The sequence below is a fragment of the Pristis pectinata genome, chromosome 1, assembly GCF_009764475.1.
Source record: "Pristis pectinata isolate sPriPec2 chromosome 1, sPriPec2.1.pri, whole genome shotgun sequence".
Taxonomy (NCBI): Eukaryota; Metazoa; Chordata; class Chondrichthyes; order Rhinopristiformes; family Pristidae; genus Pristis; species Pristis pectinata.
In genome coordinates this window covers 85,627,508-85,650,961 of record NC_067405.1, presented here as the reverse complement: position 1 = coordinate 85,650,961, position 23,454 = coordinate 85,627,508, and the positions used below count along the sequence as shown (strand labels likewise).

The window sequence follows — 23,454 nt, the reverse complement described above, 5'->3', positions numbered from 1 at the left end:
TTGGTATCTTGCAGGAAAGTTGATTTAAGCTGGAATATATCCTAATAGTGATAATTTCTAGATCAGATTGTCAATTGTGAAATCTGATGAACACATCCAACTAGGATCCACGCTTGCATATCAAATATTTTCTCAGCGACAGATGTACATTTAGTCATGTAAATTATCACACAATGGAATTTTCTAGCTCTGACGTGAATTCAAACTCCCAGGAGCACTAAACAATTGCTGTTTGACAGTCACAGTGAAAGCAGAGTCTCCATAGAGCAGTGGGTTCCGTTGGAACAGCAATCAAAGGGACAGTCACCTAATACTGGGAAATTTCAGCAACCACTTTAAATCTCCTTCTCCACATTACCTGAAGTGTTGCGATTCATTTCACTGTTATTTAAAGCTTGGTTTAAAAAAAATCAGTTTTTACAGGGGTCCTCTGATGTCATGCTACATCAGGACAGATGAAAAAACTGGGATCCAGCAGCAAGAAGCATGTGGCGGTACATTCAAAACCCCATCCCCATTGGTTTTACAGACAAAATCCTATCATTTCAACCTCTGAAGCTGAAGTTTGTGCGGGTTCAGGTTTACCAAGCCTGGTCCTCTGAGAAGTGTGATATTCTGCAGGAAGTTCTGCTACCACATACACATATCTGGATTGTCCCAGCTGTGGAGGCCAAGGTCATAGTCATGCTCAACTTTCAGGATCATTCCAGGCAGCTGTGACTGTACTGCAGCACAAAACACTTCCGGCTGCTCTCCATAGCGCAAGACAAATCACTGATGCACTAACGTGAGAAACAATCTCCTACACTTTGATTTAGTGAGGAAGTGCCATTGCATGCATGTGGATTTGCCAGTATCCCCATACTGCAGTTTGCCCTTTGACTGCACTAATATAGCAATCAAGGCTCCCATGAAGGATCCAGACTTATTCATGGATAGAAAGGGTTTCTACTCATTTACTTTACAAGTTATTTTTCACATGGTCAATGCCATGCATCCTAGAAACTTACACAACTCTTTCATTTTTTGATTTGTCTGCTTTGCCTGAGGCTAGGATCCCCTTAGGGATAGATCTTGGGACACAAGAGATATCCAGTGCTTTCATGGCTTCTGACACCTGTACTCAAATTTTTACTTCTTTACAACATAGGAGGCCATTTGACCCATCTAGTCTACGGTGGCTTTCAGAGAAACTCCATCAATGCCATCTCCCCACATTTTCCTGTAATCTATTCCTTAACACATGCCCATTGACACTACCAATTCTCCCATCAGCCACCTATAAAGGGTTAATTAACTTACCAACCCGTACATCTTTGGGATGTGGAAGGAAACCCAAGTGGTCACAGGAGATCAAGATTGAACCTGGGTCGCTGGAGCTGTGAAAAAGCTGCACTACTTGCAGTTTCACTGTACATATTCCTAATAATCCAGCCAAATCCTAACAACAAATCATGGCACAAGGTTGCTGGCCTTCTCAAGATGAGATTCAGCAGTTTTCCACAAATCAGGGGAGGGAAGGAGTGGGGGGGTTGGTCACCGCAATACAGTCCAAACAGATTCAGTAACTTGGTCATTACTCACTATGTGTTGCATAACCAAATAAACTGGAGACCTCTGCCCAAGATTAACATATAGACATTAGAGATTCCAGAGCAGGAGGAATAAGTAGCACCGTAAGGTCATTAACATGATCAGGTTGTTTTCAGCAGGAGGGAGGCTTGTCTGGATGTGCACTCAGCAGCAATTTATTGGAATTTCAGGTCTTAGACCCAAAATGCTGCCTGACCTGTTGAGCATTTTCAGTTTTTCTTTCAGATTTCCATTATCTGCAGTTTTTTTGATTTGCAACCTAATGACAAGCTTTTCACAAAGACGGGTTTCAGTGTTAGTTACCAGACCTTAACAAAATTCACATAACCACAATGAACACTGACTAATTTATCCATATCTACAGTACAAGAGGATGCAGGAGAATAGCAGATTCCTCACATGACTATGTGGGTGACTGGGCGACCAAACAGTATTCTCGTCAATGAATTCTGCTCATGCTAACGATGTCACATTTCTGTCATCTATTTGCCACTCATTACATCAGCTGGTTAATGCACAGAAAGCCCTTTCAGATACTCTCCACCAAAGTTGATCTCAAGTTTTCAGCTCCACAAGATGACTCACTGGTTACACGCCTTGGCTGAAAAAGGGTAAAGCAACAAGATCCCAGAAAGTCTCACAAGAGTTGACTTGCAGCAGCTGGACATGTTAATTTATCCAAGAACTTAAAATTGCTGCTTTGACTATGATTAAAGTATCTGCTCAAACCTGGTGAGACTCTGACTGAGTCATGGGATTCACTTGAAGTCAATAATCTGACTATTGGGAAAAGAAAGCATAATGGACATCTAATAATTCAGAAATAAGGATAGAGATTGCTAGAAATACACAGGAGGTCAGGTAGCATCTGTGGAGTATGAAATCACGTTTCAGAATGTTAATGTTTTCTCCAAGCCCTGTTTCTCACAGATGCTACCTGGTCTGTTGAGTTTTTCCAGCATTCTCTGCTTTTATTTGGGACTGACAGTATCTGCAGTAGTTTGCTTTGGGACCTAATGATGCAAGTTCCACCCCAGTCTCATCAATTGTTGCTTTATTAACAACAAAAGCCCAATGGTTCTCCTGATTAAGTTTGAATCACTGGGACACATAAGGCTCTCAAAATAAGTTTTAATCTTTCAACAATGAGGATCAAGCAGATTTGTGGCAAGGTGTTTCCAGCACCACAATGAAGGATCTTAAGTAATGGTTACAAAAGCCTTGATTGTTATTGAGCCTCTCAGATACAGGATTCACTGAGGCATACTGTATCAGGAGTTTGGAAAGCAATTAAATCTTGAAAACAGACTTCTGTGGAGTAAGACAACATGACAAGAGACCATCAACATATAAGCAGTTAGCTTTCCAGATATAAAATTGACAAACTATCATTTAGTGTCTGACTTGGATGAATAACCTGCAAGAGTACAGTGTTACAGCTCCTTCATCGTGCGTCACTTTAATCCTAAAGTGATCTGCAGACATTTTGCGAGTTAATTTTTTCAAACCACAAATGTTGCTTTCCAAAGGATTAACAATTATGCCATAGCTGCTGCAGAGTTTTTGATCAGTTTTGGTGTAACAGCCAATGGCATCACTGCAGTGAGTATGGAGGTCCAGTTATACCTCATCAGGTGATAAGGAAATGTTTTCATACATTCACTTGCAGATAAAGCTGTGTCTGTGGTTTACTCAATAGGGAAGTCCTATGTGACATGTTGTGAGCTCCCATTACATTTAGTCATAAGCTTGTTGGCAAATAACCATCTGAATGACTCTGTGGTGACTCTATGTTCTCCAGGACAGCAGCACCAAGAACAAAATGACCGAATTATTGACATCTGGATCATTGCTTCCTGCATCAGAAGTGAATTGAAAAGGAATAACCAACATTTTAATAAGTGCACAATACAGCAACTTAAGGCTTAAAATGAAATTTATTTTTAAAAAAAGACATTAAGTATTTTAACTCCTCATTTGTAAAAAGGCTTCAAAGGCCTGGCACTATATTGCAATGCCCCCAATATTTCTTTTACTTAGGAGCAACTAGGATTCCCAAGTAGGATGCAGAGAGAAGCTTTTGTCCCTGATGGGGTGACTACACACTCCTCTAATGAAACTGCAGTCTGCCAATGGGTGAACCTGTTAGTGAAAAATCAAGAAGATCTGCATATGCTGGAAATCTGAAACAAAAATAGAAAACACAGGAATCATTCAGCAGGTCAGGCAGCATCGGTGGAAAGAGAAACTGTCAATGCTTCAGGTGGTGGCAGGAGAAATGCTGACCTGATGATGAGAAACAGCAAGGTCAGACTCCACAAATCCAATAGACCAGATGGGTAATGGTGTCCTGATTTGTTGTAAACTAAATTATATTCCCAATGTTCCCATTCCAGCAGATGCAGTTGATGTTTTTATTGTAGCTGTTCACAATGTGGACATGGCTGACAATGGCAGCATTTATTCCTCAGCCCATATTGTTCCAGCTGAGACTCAATCACATTGATGGGCCCAAAGTCACAAAGACCAAAGTAGATAAAGAGTAGCAGATTTCTGTTCCTAAGGGGCATTAAGAGGCCCAGATGGGACTTTAAGATATCCAATTTCACCTTCACTGTTAACTGGAATTTCCTAGCTGCCTTGCTGGGATTCCAGTCACGTTTCTGAATCTTGATCCAGAACTTGGGCTGTTGGTCCTGTAACCACTATGCCACAGTACCCCCATACCATAATCCCATATCACATTTGTCTACTCCCTGCTTTGGTCTAGTGTCTCCATGGATCCTCTGATCCTGATGGCAAAGTGTCTAACCAGAGTGATGGGGGAAAACTCTGTTACTGGGTGACAGGCAAGGTCACAATCACATATGTGTTATTGGAGATCTGCAAGTGGCTCATGGATGGCATCTTGCTCTTCGAGAGGACAACAAGCTGATAACAAGTAACATCCTGTTGTTCTCTAAGGGCCACAATTTGTCCCAAGTGGCAGAGATCAGAACTCTACTTGGATTAGTAGAGGACTGTAGCAAGGTACAAAGACTTTGTGGTCTGTCAGTTACTACCAGATTCAGTGGCCATTGTTTAACATGAATATCACCAGATCCTTTAACAGAAGCACACATTACTTTGGAGTTGAATTGATGCTCTCCTGGTTCTACACAACTCCTTTGAGAGGTGGACTCCTCCATGCTCCCTGCATTGAATCAGACAGGCCTGATAGTATGCCAATTATCTTATAAATTCCTCTCTACTGTGGTCCTCAGCAAAAATGCAAAGTCATCATCACGTGAAGATAAAACAACGTGCCCATAAATGAACTCCATCCAAAGTACACATGGAGTATTCAACAGCATTCATACAGATGAAGGTGTATACATTGAAGAAGGTGTATACATTGAAGAAATCAAAAGGCAAGGCAATTAAGCAGAGAAAGAAGTTGACCTTCACCAATTTTTATAGATGCACGATAGAAAGCATCCTATCCCGCATGCATCATGGCTTGGTATGGCAACTGCTCTGCTCGAGACTGCAAGAAACTGCAGAGAATTGTGGACATAGCTCACAAAATCATGAAAACCAGGCTCCCCTCCATGGACTGTCTACACTTCTCGCTGCCTCAGTAAAGTAGCCAACATAATCAAAGACCCCTCTCACCCCAGACATTATCTCTTCTCCCCACTCCCATCAGGCAGAAGATACAGAAACTTGAAAGCATGTACCACCAGGCTCAAGGACAGCTTCTATCCTGCTGTTATTGGACTATTGAACTGTCCTCTTGTACAATAAATCTTGACTCACGATCTACCTCGTCATGACCTTGCACCTTATTGTCTACCTGAACTGCACCTTCTCTGTAACTGTAACACTATATTCTGCATTGTTATTGTTTTTCCTTTGTACTACCTTGATGTACTGATGTGGTGAAATGATCTGCATGGATGGCATGCAAAACAAAGTTTTTCACTGTACCTCAGTATATGCAACAATGATAAACCAATTACTAATTATTAGATATTCATGCTGGGCAGATTTCAGGGAGCCTTTGTCCTTGATTCAGCCTGGTCCAGATTGTCCCCCTGCTCACAAAGAGGAGGAGGACCGTTTCTCCATCCTTAAAGTCCTGTTATGGCATCCTTTATTTAGTGTGTGTGTATGCGTGTGTTGCATAACTTGCTTTGAAATACCGAGTGACCTCAGGATTTATTTTCTGCATGGCTCCATTTACCTGAGATGTATCTCTGGAAGTGAGGACTTCAGCCACCTCCTGCCATGCTCTTCTAATATCTGCCCAAGGAGGTGTCCTGCTTCTCTTCTTCTCTACTCAATGACCACCATAGACCACTTTGCATTAAAATGGACTTTGTTTTTTTAAAATGGACTAATTGTGTTTTCTTGCAAAAATTGTGTGTAATTCATGTTTAATTTATGTTTTTCTTGTGAATGCTGCTTATATGCTGCTATGTGCCTGTGACACCACTGCAAGTAAGTTTTTCATTGCACCTGTGCGTACATGTACTTGTGCATACGACAATAAACTCAACTTTTGATCCCAAATCTGCTTTCCCAGCACCTTGGGTCACTCTCCTTGGCATTACCATTCACCAGAATTTCCAAGTTTTAATCTGTGAAATGGGATGCTTTCTCCCCTACTTCTGGAGCTTTCTTCATCTGCTTGGCACCCACTGACTGTTACTGCTGTTCTCTGGCTGCCACAGGGATTATGATTTTAAGGGTTGGCATCCTGATGTAACAATCACACAATAAACTCGCAGCAAGTGAACTAATGTGACCTGTGCTGCTTCCTACAATGGAAACAGTTCCTGGGGCCAACATGCTAGTGTCTCAATCTAACGTCACAATCTTACTGAATGGATCTGAAATAGTGAGCATTGAAGTCTCTGACGAATAGACCATAATCTGTACCTGCGCTGTTCTACCTCCCCAAAGGTATTTTGGACATGGGTTACTTGTCTACCTCCCTTGTCTTTTATCTTTTTATGTTACTAAAGGGAGGTCACACAATGATGTTCTAACATTCCATAATGCATTTCCAGGCAATAAGAAACAAAACACCCTAGATTCAAAGAGTGGCTTGTCATCTTCCCCTGCTGGCAGAATGCTGCTCAAACATGCCACAACAGCATATACTTTTATTTCCCCCAACTTAAGCAAGGGGGAAAGGCTTGAGACATTTCACGGGAATGCTATCAAAAAGAAACTTGATACCGAACTACAAAAGAAGAAGATAAAAGGATGGGTTAAATCTGCCTGCCATTACATCTGCCAGGGAGGTAGGATTTAAAAGAATAGAAAGAGAGGCAGATGGATAATATATAGGGAGGGAATTCCAAAGAGCACCTAGACAGCTGACAGGAGAGCTGCTAATGATGGAGGGTTCAAACCAGGCTGAATAAAATTAAGGGAGCACAGATCTTGCTAGGTGCAGGTTTGCAGGTTACAGAGACAAGAAAGGAGTTGAAAACAAGGATAAATTTTTTTTAAAATAGGATGTATGGATCAGGAGCTAAAGTAGGTAAGAAATAGAGGAAATGATGGATGAATGAGGCTTCGACTTAGAATGGGGCCAAGAGTCTTGACTGAACTGAAAACTTGAGAGTAAATGGAAAGCTTGAAAAGGCATAGACGAGGGCTTTAGTAGTAGATGAGCTTAGTCAGGAGCAAAACAAGCAATGAAGTTGGTAATTTGGCAATGGAGCAGATAGACAGATGGAAGCCTGTTATGGGATCGAGCAAAATGAAGGTGGCAATTAGGTCACAAGATTCTGGAATGAAGATCCAGTTACTGAGCCCAATGTCAAACTCTCACTTCTACTTGTAACTTACAGATGTACTATAAGATGTAGCTTCGCAATAGGTTGATAAAGAGGAGACAGTGAAGTAGAGGTCGAAGTTTAATTCCAATAACTGGAATGTGTCATGGTATTCCCCAGAGATGCACTTAAGATATACAGAGATACATTGAGAGGGAGGTGGTGGCAGAGGGCCTGTGCTGCTGGTTGTCCCAAAACTCCTCTTGTATTGTGAACCTCTGCAGACTACCCAGCTCCCAGGCTGGGAAATCTGCAGGCTGAGCCTACACCAGTTCAAAACCTGCTAAATGGCAAGAAACAGCTGCTCAGAAAATGTGAGGTAGATAAATTGATGTTATTTTGTTTGTTTAAAAACGTAATTATTTTAAGTGCATGCATTTTTGTAAATTTTTAGGAATACATTTTAAATAATTTTTAAAGAAACAATATTTTGAAATAATTTCCAGGCTTTCGCCCTCAGCTTTGACAGCTGGTAAGCAGTAGCAGATCTATTCCATCAAGTGAGTGGCTGATGAAATTCATTTGAAAAGTATAGAGAATGTATTTAGTCCACTGAGGGAATTTAGAGCAAAGAACATGAATGTTAAAATTGGAGCTAAGCCATTCAGGAATGAAATCAAGAAACCATTTTCCACCTAAAAGGCTGTGGAAATCTGGAATATTTTCCCAAAAGACTTTGGTTGGGTCATTTAGAAGAGTGAAGATCTAGCACTTATTTTGCATTTTTCAGAATATCTCCAAATGATTTGTAACTAATGAAGTATTTTTGAAATGTAGCCACTCTTGTACTGTGGGAAATGCAGCAGCCAAATTGTGCATAGAAAATTCCCACAATACCCATGTGATAATGATCAGATTATCTGCTTTTTCAGTGACGTTGACTGGAGGATAAATACTGGCAAGGACACACTGCTGTTCTGTAAAATAGTTCCTGACAGAGTGGGTGGATCCTCAACTTTCACAGGCTTGTGGTATTAAGTGACAAACCAATTGGTGTTCCCTCCCACATCCCAACAGGTGTTGGACAGTGGGTTAATTAGCTGCTGTAAATTACTCATAACGTAGGTGGGCAAGTAGGAGAATCAATGGGTGGGGATGGGATTACTCCGAGAGTAATGAGCTCATTGGTCTCTTATGTTGTAAGAAAATATGAAATACTGATGTTGGTGAGGGTTTATTGACAGGAATGGAAAACACTAAAGATGTGAAAATGTGGTTAAGATAAATAACTGAGTGCAAAGCAGACTCAAGGGGCTGAATGGCCTATTCCTTTTCCAAGCCATGTTTAACAGTATATCATCCCCTCATTGGCAACTCTCTATCAAAATCAACTTGGCCAAAACTCTTGATAGATTTTCTGTATTCGTAGGATTACATAGTACAGGATCAAACCATTCAGCATTCAGACAATGCCAGCACTTATGTTCCTCATCTTGAAGCTCCTCACCTAAATGTATTAATGTAACCCTCCCCAATCCCTCAGTCTCAGATTTAAAATCTTTTCCTCAATTTCACTCCATTGCCAGATGACACTTTTCCAGAATATCTTCCAGCCTAATCACCCACCACATTTTCTGTTTCTCTTCTGCATCCCCCTTCCCTCACCCCATCATTATGTGGCAGAGTCTTCAGCTATCAGTATTACATTAAGGAATTCCTCCTCCCCCACCCGCCCACCAGAAATCCATCCCTTGCCTAAACTATGACCTTGTTATATGCTGTGTGGAACATCTTATGTAATGGCACCATACAAATGTAATCTATCTTTATTGACTAGATTAAACAGGAACCATCAGGGCACCCACTAATTATGCTGCATGGCAGGATTGCCCCCTTGTCCTTCAGTACATCTTCTGCAGTGAAACAATGCAGTAAGTTTTAAACAGAAGCAGGGAGTCATCTTCCCAGCCAGTTGTCTGGCTTGCAACTCACCTCAAGAAATTTGTGGATGGCTACAGTATTAATATGGTGCAAATCAAATCTACTGAACCCCACAGAAAGGTACTAATGAAAAACCTGGTTATTTTGAGCCATTGCACCATTGTTTAGTTGAAATAAAGAACTTGCATTTTTTATTTTCATTTACAGGACATGGACATCACTAGCAAAGTCAGCATTTATTACTCATCCCAAACCGATGGTGGTGCCTTCCTGAAGTATTGCTGGCTTCTTGGTGAAGGTACTCCCAAAGTAATAATGGGTAGGTTGTTCTAAGACAGAGACCCAGTGATGATGTGTAAATGAGAGAGGAACTTGCACGTTATATACGGTCATGGAGATTCAGAATTCTCCTCAGTCACTTCACAACCACACTGAAGTTTTTAGTAGAGACCCTAATGCAATATCAGACATCTATGCAAGTGATGGAAATTGTGACCATGGTGAAATTAGATGTAATCTGATCAGTCAAACCAAGGCTACATTTAGAGAAATGGGAGAAAATTTAAAATGTGCTGGAAAAGGGTAGACAAAGTGAAGGAATGAGACAGAATAAAAAGGAGATGGGGTGGAAAAGCAAAAGAGGGAATGAGAAAAGTTGCTGAGTTGAAATTTATGTTTTTGTTATAAAACATGTTAATACCCAAGACCGATTACAAAATTTTGATTAAGATTTACTTGTAGAGCATGGCAAAGGGTGAGCAGATTCTGTGGGCCTGTCAGGTTACAATTCCATGTTTCAGATCTAGCTAATAGCTTGGACAGAAACTCTATTTGGTGATGACGGAAGTAATGTAAGAATAAAGGAACATAATGGTGGAACATCTCCAACTTGCAAATTCTAAAGATTTAGCTGACATGGAAGGAGGCAACTACAAAACAATCCATTCCTAAACCACATCCATGGGTCATACAGAACGTCACCTGAACTCATCATGGTGGGCCTCACTCCAACCATGTATGTAAATGACAAGAAATAAAAAGTGATCTGGACTGTAATCATTACTTAACACACTAAACTATTGTACCCCAAAGCTTGTCTGCATTTGAAGTGCTGAAATATCCTTCCAAAAATCGAACATTTTTTTGGAACAGAATATAACAAGGTAGTATAATTGTACAGACAGTAGAGCTGCAACCCAGGTTTGAGCTTTACTTCTGGTGCTGTGTGGAGTTTGCATGTTCTCTGTGACCACGTGTCTTCATTAAGGTGCTCTGGCTTTCTCCTGCATCCCAAAGGTGTATGGGTTGGTAGTTAATTGGTCACTCTTAACTGTCCCTAGTGTGTAGATGAATGGTCAGATTTGGGAGTAAGTAACTGGAATATGGTGAAGAATAAATAGGATTGGTACAAGATTAGTGCAAATGACTACTTGATGGTCAGTGCAGACTTGGTGGGTCTGAGAGCCTGCTTCTGTGCTATGGCTCAATAAATAACCAATGTGATGCATTCTTATGTAGGAAGGAATTCATGAATTGCACAATATCTGTATATCTCAGCAGTCCACAGAGCATGACCTGCTCTTCTCCACGCAATAAAAAAAAATCAAGCAGTTCAGTTGTTAGCCTGAAGCAACTTTTCTAAAAAACAATTCCATCTGGCAAAACACCTTCTGGTTACAAAGCAACAAAAATTTTCTTTAGTTTTTTTGGCTGAAGCTTCCAGATAATTGTGATTGGCAGAATAACTTTTGATTGGCAAGTGCATTATTGTCCATGTAAATGCACAGCAATTGCATTGAAAACTGCACAGATAATTATGAACATTGTTTCCCCATCTCCCTTTATATAATTGAAAGTGAGCTTTTGTTATTTGTTTCCATAACAAGTTTAGGCTGGGGAACAGCTGCAGGGAAGCAGAACACAACGTATTTACTCAACCTTACCCTGACACATTAACTGTTTCCCTCTCCAGATGCTGCTTGACCCGCTCAGTATTTCCAACATTCGGTTTTCATTGCCAATGAGAAATGTCATTTGTATTCTACACCAGATCATTGCTGCCAGTAGGCAATCAGTTCATGTACAGCTGGAATATCTTGACAGTCCAATGCCTGGCATTTCTTTTGCTTGGGGCATGTATTCCTGATTGCCACAAACACATGAAAACAGAGGCTGTACAAATGATCCAAGAAGGGGAAGATAAAGTGACTACAGCAAAACACCAATAATCCATCTTGCCCAGGATAGTGTTGCTGGACCAACAGATTTTCCGGACTATTGTATATTATTTCCTATTAATACCCCAATACACTTTTGAGTCACTTTTTAAAAGATGTTGCACAGTATTGTAATAAGTCTCCCAATGAACCAGGTAACTTTAAAGGCAGTGAAGGAACCAGGACCCCAGTGAGTGGGAAGGGAGCGCAGGAACCCAGGCCCCAGCGAGTGAGAAGGAATGTGGCAAACACTACCTGGTGAGCCAGATGCTGAAACATTGGGATTTTTGAACAGTCAGACAGCAGATTATCAGAGTTTTACTGCATCTAGTCTTTTTGTTACATAAATAAAAAAAGAGGAATTGTGATAAATGATGAAATAAATGATGTTTAATTAAGTTAAATCCAAGGTTTATTTTCTTGAAAGGGTACAAGTAAATGGAATAGATTATCAGCATAAACTAGGCACTGGGAAGTCTTGATGGGTTTTCAAATAATCAGACAGACTCTTTCAAAAGTGAATTCAGAGTTACAAGATATATTCCAGGAGAATACTATGGATAAGATGAGGGAGATGAGAGGAAAACAAAATAGATATGGCACATAGGTTCTGACAGACTTTGCCAAAAAGATGTTAAAGAACCTCAATCAAGCTGACCTCTTAGCTGATTGCAGCAGTGCATGGTTTAGTGTGGAATTAAATCAGAAGCTGTCTAATGAGCATTAATCCAGATCTATTCTAAATCCATTGATTTCAACAACACAGAGGAGGAAATGGTCGAGGATAGAGGAACAGTCAAACTAAAAACAACCAGCATCGTTAGGCACAATCACTATCTTGAGACTCCAACTGGAAAGTATACAGGTAGTATAAAGTAAACAACAAATCATGCTTAACCCTGATGTCCTTCAAAGTTGAACAAGACTTTGTTTACCTTTAAGGTTGAAAATCAATAAAGAATGGTGTTCTGACCAAGATGCTCAAACATTCAATGTTCCTTTGTATAGCAAAACTCCAAGTTTGCACTCTGGAACAGACAAACATTTCCAGATTCTTCTAATTAATCACATTGTACAGATCACCTTCAGCTTACTCAGAGCTGAATGGGGCACCACCACATCCTTTTCAATTAGTCTTAACTAGTCTCATTTTCAAAAGGAACATCAATAATATTGTATTCATGAACTTACTGCTGGACCAAACTTTTGATGAAATTGGTCGATGACAATGTATTCCAAGTCTTTGTATTCCAAATCTGAAAGAAATCAACACTAATTGCAAATGTGCACATACCAAAGCTAAACTTATAAATATACATAAAGGGGTGTTCTGAAGTGCACCAGCACCTATAGAGAGAAATTTGCTATTTTCAGGTCCATACATTGTTTGAATTCATTCTTTTTCCAACTAAAGCACAATTGCTGAAAGATACAAACTCTGAATTAGGAAAACCTGCGGTATCATTAACCAATCTGATCCACAGAGTTGGACAATACTGATCAGAGAGCACTGATAACACTGTCATTTCTGTGGAATAATGATGCATAATCAATAAACTTCACACATGCTCTCAATTGATTTCATAGAGTTTTCCCCAGTACAAAAATAAAACAGATTATTTGGTACATCTCATTTGTACTGATGTTTTTCTTCTCACAAATTACCTGATCTATTCCCAATCTCTTACTTTCAACCTTCCACATTCTTTTCCCACACTGCTAATTGCATTTTACAAGTTCTGCATTAACAGCATAATGAGGGTTAATTGTATATTCTAACACCTTTTTTTTTGGGAAACCCTTCTTTAGTTTTATTTAATCTATATTTCCGTATGACATAGGAGGCCATTCATCCCATTGAGTTTGTGCCAGTTTACAGAGCAATCCCATTCTTCCACTAATTTTCCTTGTAACCCATTCTCCCCACATTCCCATCAACTCCCCCCAGCTTCTACCATTCACCTACATATTAGGGGTAATTTAACCTACCAACCAGCATGTTTTTGGGATGTGGGAGGAAATCGGGGCACCTGGAGGAAACCCACATGGTAACAGACAAAGTGCAAACACCACACAGACATCACCCGAGGTCAGGATTGAATCCAGGTCACCAGCACTGAGGCAACAGCTCTCCTACTGTGCCAATCTTCCACCCTTCTTACCACTTTGCCACTGCACTAGAAACAATCTTTCACTATTTTAAACTCCAATTGGGTATGCTATTGTTCAGGAATCCCAATGGTTCAGCATCTGGCTCACCAGGTTTGGGTTCCTAGACACACTTTAAACACACTAGGGCCCCAATTCCCACACTTCCTTTAAACACACTAGGGCCCTGCTTCCCCACACTACCTTAAAACTCACTGTACTTTGTTTCCCATGCTCCTTTCAAACTCACTGAAACCCTGTTTCCTGCACTCCCTTTATACTTAGAGTCCTTATTTCTCACGCTCCCTTTAAATTAATGGTGCCACGTTATGTGTGTTTCTTTTAAAGTCACCACAGCCCTGTTTCCAGCATTCCTCTTAAACTCACTGGTGCCACATTTCTCACACTCCCTTTAAACTCATCAGGGCCCTATTCTGCACACTCCCTTTAAACTCCCTGGGTTTTGTTTCTAGCAGTCCCTTTAAAGTCATGGGTTTACTGTAAAAGTTATACTACTGTGTAACATTGAAAAAATGAGTTAAACTTTGTTGGGATATTATTACATCCAATAGTCTGGAAAATCTGCTAGTCTGGCACCAACATCTCAAATGTGTCAGATGATTGGAGTTTTACTCTACTCCAGTATTGGATTGCTCTGTGAACTGACACAACCTCGATGGGATGAATGGCCTCCTTCTCTCCCCTAAGGATAATCCTAAAACTTCTCCTTTTCTCAAGTTACTTCCTATCTAATTTTGCATTTTTGCCAACATCCCAGTGAAACTATGGTGTACTTTTTCTATCGATCTCCATTCCTCCTTTTAATGGAGGTATCCAGGCATTACGCAATATTCCATGGGCAGCCTAAGGTCTTGAAAACATTATATTGTTGCCTTTTTAAAAATCACGCAGACAAAACCTCTCCTAACTATTTAATGGCACTATTAATGACCTGACCAGCTGCACAATGTCCTTCTGCATCTCTGCTTCATTTGACATTTTATTTAAAATATACTACTTTCCAATTTTTACTGTTAAAACACTGCTACTTTACAATGAGATATATCTGCTGTTTATTTGCTTGGCTTGTCACGCGATTCATCCCCTCTCAGGTATTCACACCACAGCCTGAATTTGCCACATTTGCTTTTAATAGTGGCATATTACCATATTACCTTGTTCCCATAATTTCTAAATGCAGATTTTTGTTAATGAATATCATAAAACAACTGCTTCACTGAATGGAAGCTTCCAAAAGATAAGAATGCACTGGAAAACTACCAATCTTAGTTACCTGGGAAATGTCTCTCTCCAAGTGCCTCTCCTGGAGCTGTATCTTCCAGTTTGCCCCTTTCATCATTTCAATAAAAATATACAGAAAAAAAGTGTTGAGAAATGCTTCCCATTTTGTTTTCTTCAAATAATATTCAAGGGCATGCAATACAAATTACATCTCTATTCTCACTTCTCTTTGGTAGAAAATAATAAACCCTGAGAAAAGGGAACTCACTATCACTTCAATAAATCTTTTATTGTAATTGAACTGCTAAAATGTAACTCAGCTCTGTCACATAAATGAAAAAGACAAACTCAGGTCTGGCTACAAATGGGGAGTCATTTAATTTTGTGTAGTTATCATGAGCCACTAGTTCCTGTGAAGACAAAGGAAAGCTGGAAATACCATGAACCTCTGGGTGATTCTTTGAATGGACTGTTTTTTTTAAGACTGGAACAAATCAAAAGGAAATTTAATGAATCAGAATCCAGTTTATCATCACTGACTTGTATGTCGTGAAATTTGTTGCTTTGTAGCAGCAGTACCATGCAAAGACACAAAATTACTATAAATTACAAAATAACTAAATAGTGCAAAAAGGGAGTAACAAAGCCATGTTCATGGGTTCATGGATCATTCAGAAATCTGATGGCAGAGGGGAAGAACAGTAGTCTAACTATTAGCGTAACGCTATTACACCAGTGACCCGGGTTCAATTCTGGCTGCTGTCTGTAAGGAGTTTGTACATTCTCCCCGTGACTGCGTGGGTTTCCCCGGGTGCTCTGGTTTCCTCCCACATTCCAAAAAGACGTGTGGATTAGGAATTGTGGGCATGTTATGTTGGCACTGGAAGCATGGCGACACTTGCGGGCTGCCCCAAGACATTCTACGCAAAGATGCATTTCACTGTATGTTTTGATGTACATGTGACTAATAAAGAAATCGTATCTTATAAGAAGCTGTTCCTAAAACGCTGAGTGTGGGTCTTCAGGTCCTGTACATCTTCCCCAATGAGGAAGAATTAATGAGTATTGAATTGAATGATAAGAGGGTATATCCCAGGTGGTGAGGGTCCTTAGTGATGGATGCCACCTTCTTGAGGCACTGGCTCTTGAAGATGTCTTTGATGGTGGGGAGGGTTATACCCATGACGGAGCTGGCTGAGTCTACAACCCTCTGCAGCCTCTTGATCCTGTGCATTGGAGCCTCTATACCAGGCTGTGATGCAACCAGTCAGAATGCTCTCCACCATACATCTATAGAAATTTGCAAGAGTCGTTGGTGATATACCAAATCTCCTCAAACTCCTAACGAAGTAGAGCCACTGGTGTGCCTTCTCCGTGGATCGTCACCTTGTTGTAGTGGAGAACCTTATGTAGTCCTGAGATCCCGAGAGCAATGGCGTCTGGAGTTATGCTCCTGGTAGGGTCACCCAATACGGCAAGGTCGATGGTGAGGTCCCTGACAAAGAAAAATCCAACCAAGACCTCAATGGTGGAACAGGCGGATGAAGTTACTTGAGCTCAATGGCTGTGAAGGTGGATGAAAGCTGCAACAAATTCATCAGCTCCAATCGTTGTGGTTTCCATGTCACTGGAATCAGTTGGTTGATTGGTGAAGTATCGTGTGCTTTTTGTAGTGCAACATCAAGTACACGTTAAACAAATACACACACAGGCATCTTCGCTCTTTGGGCTACTTCTCAAGTCTTTTGGCGATTGGGGGAGGGTGATGGGAGCAGGCAATGTGATGGTTGGAAGCTCCTAGTCAAGAACTGGCATGAAAGCGGTGAATACTTGATTCAGTCGCTCAACTTTTGGACGGAAGCAGGAAAGTTGTTCGGCAGCAGTGTTCACGTCCAAGCAGCCCTACTTAGGATCCACTCTGCTCACCCTGAACTGGGAAGGGGCTAGAAAAGGTGACCTAAAAATAGTCTGCTTCACCCCACCCTGTCTGGAAAGCCACATCCAGAGGGATCACCATCATGTGGTCGAAAAACATCAAGAAGTGAAACTATGAAATTTGGAACCTGGAATATATGAACTCTGATGGATAACCCAAACTCAGACCGACCAAAGAGGATAACTGCCTTTGTTGGCCGGGAACTTCAAAAATTCAACTTTGACATTGTTGCTCTGAGTGAGACTCGCAGAGCTGGAGAAGGGCAACTAAAGGAAGAGCAAGGTCAATACACCTTTTTTTTTGGAAAGGACTTGATCCTGAACAACTGAGGATCCATGGAGTAGGTTTTGCCATCCGCAACAGCCTACTTCAGAAGCTGACAGAGCAACCACTGGGAATCAACGAACATCTCATGACTCTGCGAATCCAGCTCGTCAAGAACCAACATGCCACCATCATCAGTGCCTATACTCCAACTCTGGACGCTGAAGATGAAGTAAAGATGAACTTCTAGGCCCAACTTGACAACGTTCTTTCCTCTGTTCCCAATAATGACAAGATCATTCTCTTGGGAGACTTCAATGCTAGAGTCGGGAAAGATCATAGGCTCTGGACTGGAATAATAAGCAAGGAAGGAGTTGGCAAGGTCAACACCAATGGAACACTCCTCCTCACCAAATGTGCTGAACACAACCTGGTGATTACAAACACCCTATTTCGCCAAAAAAACAGGCACAAAGTCTCCTGGCAGCATCCACACTCCAAACACTGGCACGTCATCGACTACATCATCGTATGATCTTGGAACCAACAAGATATACTGATAACAAGGGCTGTTACTGAAGTCAACGAGTGCTGGACAGACAACCGACTCATCTCGTCCACCATGAGAATGAAGATTTGGCCAAAAAGGAGGCACCAAAATCAGAACATTATTAAGAAATTCAATGTTGACATCCTTCAAGACATCAACCATATACAGAAGTTCCAACAAAACCTTAAAAAACAACTGCCTCAACAAATCCCACTATCTGTAGAAGAACACTGGAATAAATTGAAGGACGCTATCATTACCTCCTTCAAGGAAACAATTGGGTTCAAGACAAAAAAACATCAGGATTGGTTTGATGATAACGATAAAGTACTCCAACAACTCATCAACGAAAAGAGAAAAGCCTTCATCACTTTACAAAATGACTAACAATCGGCTACTAAAAGGAAACACTATCAAGAATGCAAAGCTGCGGTCCAGAAGAGCACCCGAAACCTGAAAAACCAATGGCGGAGGAAGAAAGCTCAGGAAATCCAACAACCAGCAGATACCAATGACACTCGAGGCTTTTTTAATGCAACTAAAGCTATTTTTGGCCCATCCACTCACGGTCAAGCCCCTCTCAAAAGCAAAGGTGGTTCAACCATCCTGAAGAGCAATGCTGACATCAATTCTAGATGGAGGGAGCACTCTGAAGATCTTCTAAATCAAACCATCTCAATTGACAGGAATATGATTAACAACATTCCAAAACAGCCCATTGATGACTCCCTAAGCAAAATACCAACACATGAAGAAGTCAAGGAAGCCATCAAAACCTTGAAGAACAACAAGGCCGCTGGACTCGATGGAACACCAGCCGAGGTCTACAAAATTGGAGGTAACCTGCTTCATTACCAACTGCATCAACTTCTCATCAAGATCTGGATAAATGAAGACGTACCAGCAGACTTTAGAGACTCAGCAATTGTTACCATCTACAAAAGGAAAGGTGATCGATCTGAATGCGGAAATTAATCGTGGAATTTCCGTCAGCAACAGCAGGAAAGATCCTCACCCACATCACGAACAACCGGCTCAAGCCTTTAGCCGAGATGATACTTCCGGAGACACAAGCCGGTTTTAGATCATCATGTGGAGCATTCGACATGATCTTCACAATGCGACAACTACAAGAAAAATTTCATGAACAACTTCAACCTCTCTACATGGCATTCATCGACCTCACCAAAGCCTTTGACTCGGTATCAAGGGAACTCCTATGGGATGTCCTGTCCACCGATGGATGCCCTGAAAAGTACATTCGAATCCTGAGACTCCTCCACGATGGCATACTTGCCACAGTCATGGTCAGCAACAGTAACTGTGAGCCCTTTCAAGTCAAATCAGGAGTAAAACAGGGATGCGTGATTGCCCCAACTTTGTTCACCATCTTCATTGCGACAATCATCCGCATCATCAAGGACGATCTAGCCCCAGGAATCGAAATTGTCTACAGAACAGATGGCAGACTTTTCAATCTTGCCCGTCTCAAGTCCAAAAACAAGACATCCACGAGTTCCCTCATCGAATTCCAATACACAGATGACAACTGTGTTGCAGCTCTCTCAGAAAAGCACCTACAACAGATTCTGACTGCCTTCAACCGTGCGTACATGAAACTTGGACTTACCATCAATTCCAAGAAGACTCAGATCATCTGCTAACCGTCACCAACTGAGACAAATCAGAACCATCAATCCAACTTGGTGAAACAACCCTGGAAAATGTGGACCACTTTCCCTATCTTGGAAGTCACCTCTCCTCCAATGTCGACCTTAATGACAAGATCCAACATTGTCTTAAATGTGCTGGAACAGCTTTTGGATGTCTCCGAACAAGAGTCTTTCATGATCGTGACATCCGAACAGACACTAAAATGTTAGTGTACAAAGCAGTGGTGATCCCAACACTCTTGTATGCATCAGAAACTTGGACAACATACCAATGACATCTGAAGGCACTTGAAAAGTTCCATCAACGCTGTCTTCGAAATATCTTAAATATCAGCTGGGAAGATAGAAGAACCAACGTCAACATGCTAAATTGAGCCAAAACAAGCATTGAAGCCTACATTATCAAGAATTAACTAAGATGGAGTGGTCATGTTGTTTGGATGAAAGACGAACGTCTGCCGAAACAAATCTTCTACTCCCACCTTAAATTAGGCAAACGTAAAAGAGGCAGACAACAGAAAAGATTCAAAGACGTCTTAAAAGCCAACATGAAGAAATGTAACATTGACGTCAACAATTGGGAAACCAATGCCAAGGACAGGAAACTCTGGCAAACCATCATCCGAGAAGGAACAGCAACTTTCGAAGCCAACAGATGTGCAGAATTAGAGGAAAAGAGAAGAAAATGGAAAGAGAGGCAGAAACAACCAAAGCCCGATCTGCCATCTGGAACTACCTGTCCTGAATGCGGAAGAACTTTCAGAGCCAATATTGGACTCAAACCACTTGAGAGCCCATAAATTGATCAACAGAACAAAGACCACCATCCTCGACCTCGAGGGATAGCCATGACGACAACTGGCGTGCCTCCTTCATGATTGCAGCAATGTGTTGGGCCCAGGATTGATCCTCCGAGATGTTGACGCCCAGGAACTTGAAGGTGCTCACCCTTTCCACTGCTGATTCCTCAATGAGGACTGGTGTGTTCTCTCCCAACTTCCCCTTCGTGAAGTCCACGATCAATTCCTTGGCCTTGCTGACGTTGAGTACGAGGTTGTTGTGCAGCACCTCTCAACCAGCTGATTTATCTCACTCCTGTACATCTCCTCGTCGCCATCTGAGATTCTACCAACAACAGTGGTGTCATCGGCAAATTTATAGATGGCGTGTGAGCTGTGCTTAGCCACACAGTCATAAGTATGGAGAGAGTAGAGCAATGGGCTCAGCACGCATCCTTGAGGTGTGCTTGCGTTGATTGTCGGCAAGGAGGAGATGTTATTACTGATCTGCACTGACTGTGGTCTCCTGATAAGGAAGTAGAGGATCCCGTTGCAGAGGGAGGTAGAGGCCCAGGTTTTGAAGGTTGGTGATTAATACTGAAGGGATGATGTTGTTTAATGTTGAGCTGTAATCGATAAACAGCAGCCTGAAGTATGTTTTGCTGTTGTCTCGGTGCTCCAAAGCAGAGTAGAGAGCTAGTGAGATTCTATCCGCTGTAGACCTGTCATGGCAGTAGGTAAATTGCAGCAGCTCCAGGTCCTTTTACATGTTGTTGGTGTGGATTTGAATCCACAACCCCCCTCACATAGTGACAAATGGAATCACCTGTCTTAAGCTTAAGCACAATCATGGTTTGGAAACCTAAAGAGTAGGCCTCTTCAGCCTCTCGAGCTTGTTCTGCATTCCAAGAGTTCACAGATAATTTTAACTCAATTTACTGGTCTTTGCTCTGTATACTTTGATGCCCCAACCAACAAAAATCAATGGTGAAACTAGCTGTTGGTTAGTGGTGCTAAAATTATACATGAGCATTGGCTCCTTGTATTCAATTCCTCACAAGTTCAGCACCAGTGATCAAAGACAAATTTCTGCCTCTACATCTCAGCCCTAAAGGCTCCTCTACCCTGTGTGTGAAAATGAGTTTTCAGATTTTACACCTGAATGGCCTGGTTGCATTTTTAAGATAACACCCCTCTATGCTGGAGCCCAGCAGCAGAAGGGTCCTGTGGCACAGTGCAGGCAAATGGATTACGATAGATGGGCAAGAAGGTCAGCATTGACAAGATAGGCCAAAGGGCCTGTTTCTGTGCTGCTTTGAACATCTCAATCAGATCACTTTTCTAAACTTAGGGCAATTAAAGAAGGTTGCACAATTTGTCTTTGTAATTTAATCCTCTAAACTCAGCTGTCATTGTGAACCTAAACTCCATTTGTTCCAAAGCCAATATATCCCTCAAGCTCAATAACCAACACACACAGTACTATTGGTAGATCTGACCAAAGCATTGGAGAACTAAGAATCACTTCCTCCTGTTTGTTTGCCTGCCTCTACAATAAAGACTGACATGCCATTGGCTTCTTACAGGACTCATTTATGGGATGTGGGCATCACTTGAGAAGGTGGTGGCGATCCTTCTTCAGCTGCTGCAGTCCTTCTAAAGAAGTGACTCTCAATGGATAGAGAGTTCCAGGATTGGGACCCTGCATTGATGATGAAACAGCAATATATTTCCAAGTCAGAGTGGTGCCTGACATGAAGAGGAATTTGCAAGGTGATGGTATTTCCATATTCTTGGTGCCCTAATCCTTCCAGGTGGTAGACGTTGTAGTTTGGGAGGTGTTGTAGCCTTTAAGTAATTGCTTGCTAGCTTTTGATTATTTGGACTCCAAGGACACAAGTCAACTGAGCTTTCTTGAATCTGTACATATATGCTTTCTGCCCCTTCTAGATTAAATACATTTCAGATTGGGAGGGGCATTGAAATGTTGTTATAGCTGCAAAGAATACGCTAAAGTAGATGACCTCAATTCCCCATGTTCAACTCCATCTGCCAGTTTTGCCTACACACTCAATCTGTCAATACTCCCTATCCTGCTTTCAAATACAACACTCATTCACTCTCAACTTATTGCTTAGATATACAACTTTCTATTTGTCATTAATAAACGTGCTGAGAAGTTGAAACGGGTTATAGGGTCATACAACACAGAAATAGGCTCTTTGGCCCACCATATCCATGCTAACCATCTATATTAATCCTAGTTAATAGTACTTGGTCTGTAACCTTCCATGCCTTGGCAATTCAAGGGCTTATCTACATACATCATAAATGTTGCAAGAGTACCTGCATCCACCACCCACCTAAGCAGTGCATTCCAGATTCCAACCTCCCTCTGGGTGGATCAAAATTCTTCCTCAGATACCACATATTTTGTATATCTCAATTAAGGCCCAAAAATAAACACAAACCCAGCCTATCTAGTCTCTCCTCATAACTGGAATGCTCCATCCCAGGCAACATTCTGGTGAATCTTCTCTGCACCCTCTCCAGTGCAATTATATCCTTCTTGTGTGGCAACCAGAACTGTACACAGTACTCCAGCTATGGCCTAACCAATGTTTTATAAAGTTGTACCATAACTTCCCTACTCTTATATCCTATGCCATAGCTAAAGAAGGCAAGTATCCCCTACGTCTTGTTCACCACCTTTAGGGATCCCTGGACTTGTACACAGAGTACCCTCCGTTCCTCAATATTGCCAAGGGCCTGACCATTCATTATGGATGTCCTACCCTTATTAGTGCTCCCGAAATGGATCACCTCACACTTATCGGGATTAAATTCCACCTTTCATTGCCTGCCCATCTTACCAACTAATCAATATTGTCCGATAGCGTACAACTATTTTCCCACACTATCAACACCCACAATTTCCATGTGCAAACTTACTAATCACATCCCTTACATTCATATCCATATATGCGTGTGTATCTATACATATACATATATACCTATACATCTACATATATATCTATATATCTATAGATAGATAGATAGATAAACAAACAGTAAGGGTCCCAGCATTGATTCCTGTGGCACACCGCTAGTCACAGGGTTCCAATCATAAAAACCCTTTACCATCACTCTGTTACCTTGCCCTGATCACATGGGTTCCAACATTTTGGACTACTCTCCCATGTAGGATCTTGATCAAGGCCTAACTGAAGTCCATGTAAACTAACACAACCGCACAGCCCATATTAATACATTTTGTTACTTCTTTGAAAAATTCAATAATATCAATCATACAGGATCTCTTCCTAACAAAAACATGCTGA

General features: G+C 41.3%; 1 protein-coding gene across 2 annotated transcripts in view; it reads right to left on the bottom strand.

Annotated features, from left to right (window-relative positions):
- Window positions 1-23,454, bottom strand: part of exd1 (exonuclease 3'-5' domain containing 1) — a 61,571-nt gene that overhangs the window by 23,039 nt on the left and 15,078 nt on the right. For both annotated transcript variants that reach the window (XM_052023431.1, XM_052023439.1), the window contains 2 exons: window positions 14,964-15,019; window positions 12,713-12,777 (listed from right to left, as the gene is read on the bottom strand). In XM_052023431.1, the coding sequence (XP_051879391.1) occupies window positions 12,713-12,777; window positions 14,964-15,019 (121 nt within the window). The remainder of the gene's footprint in view (window positions 1-12,712; window positions 12,778-14,963; window positions 15,020-23,454) is intronic.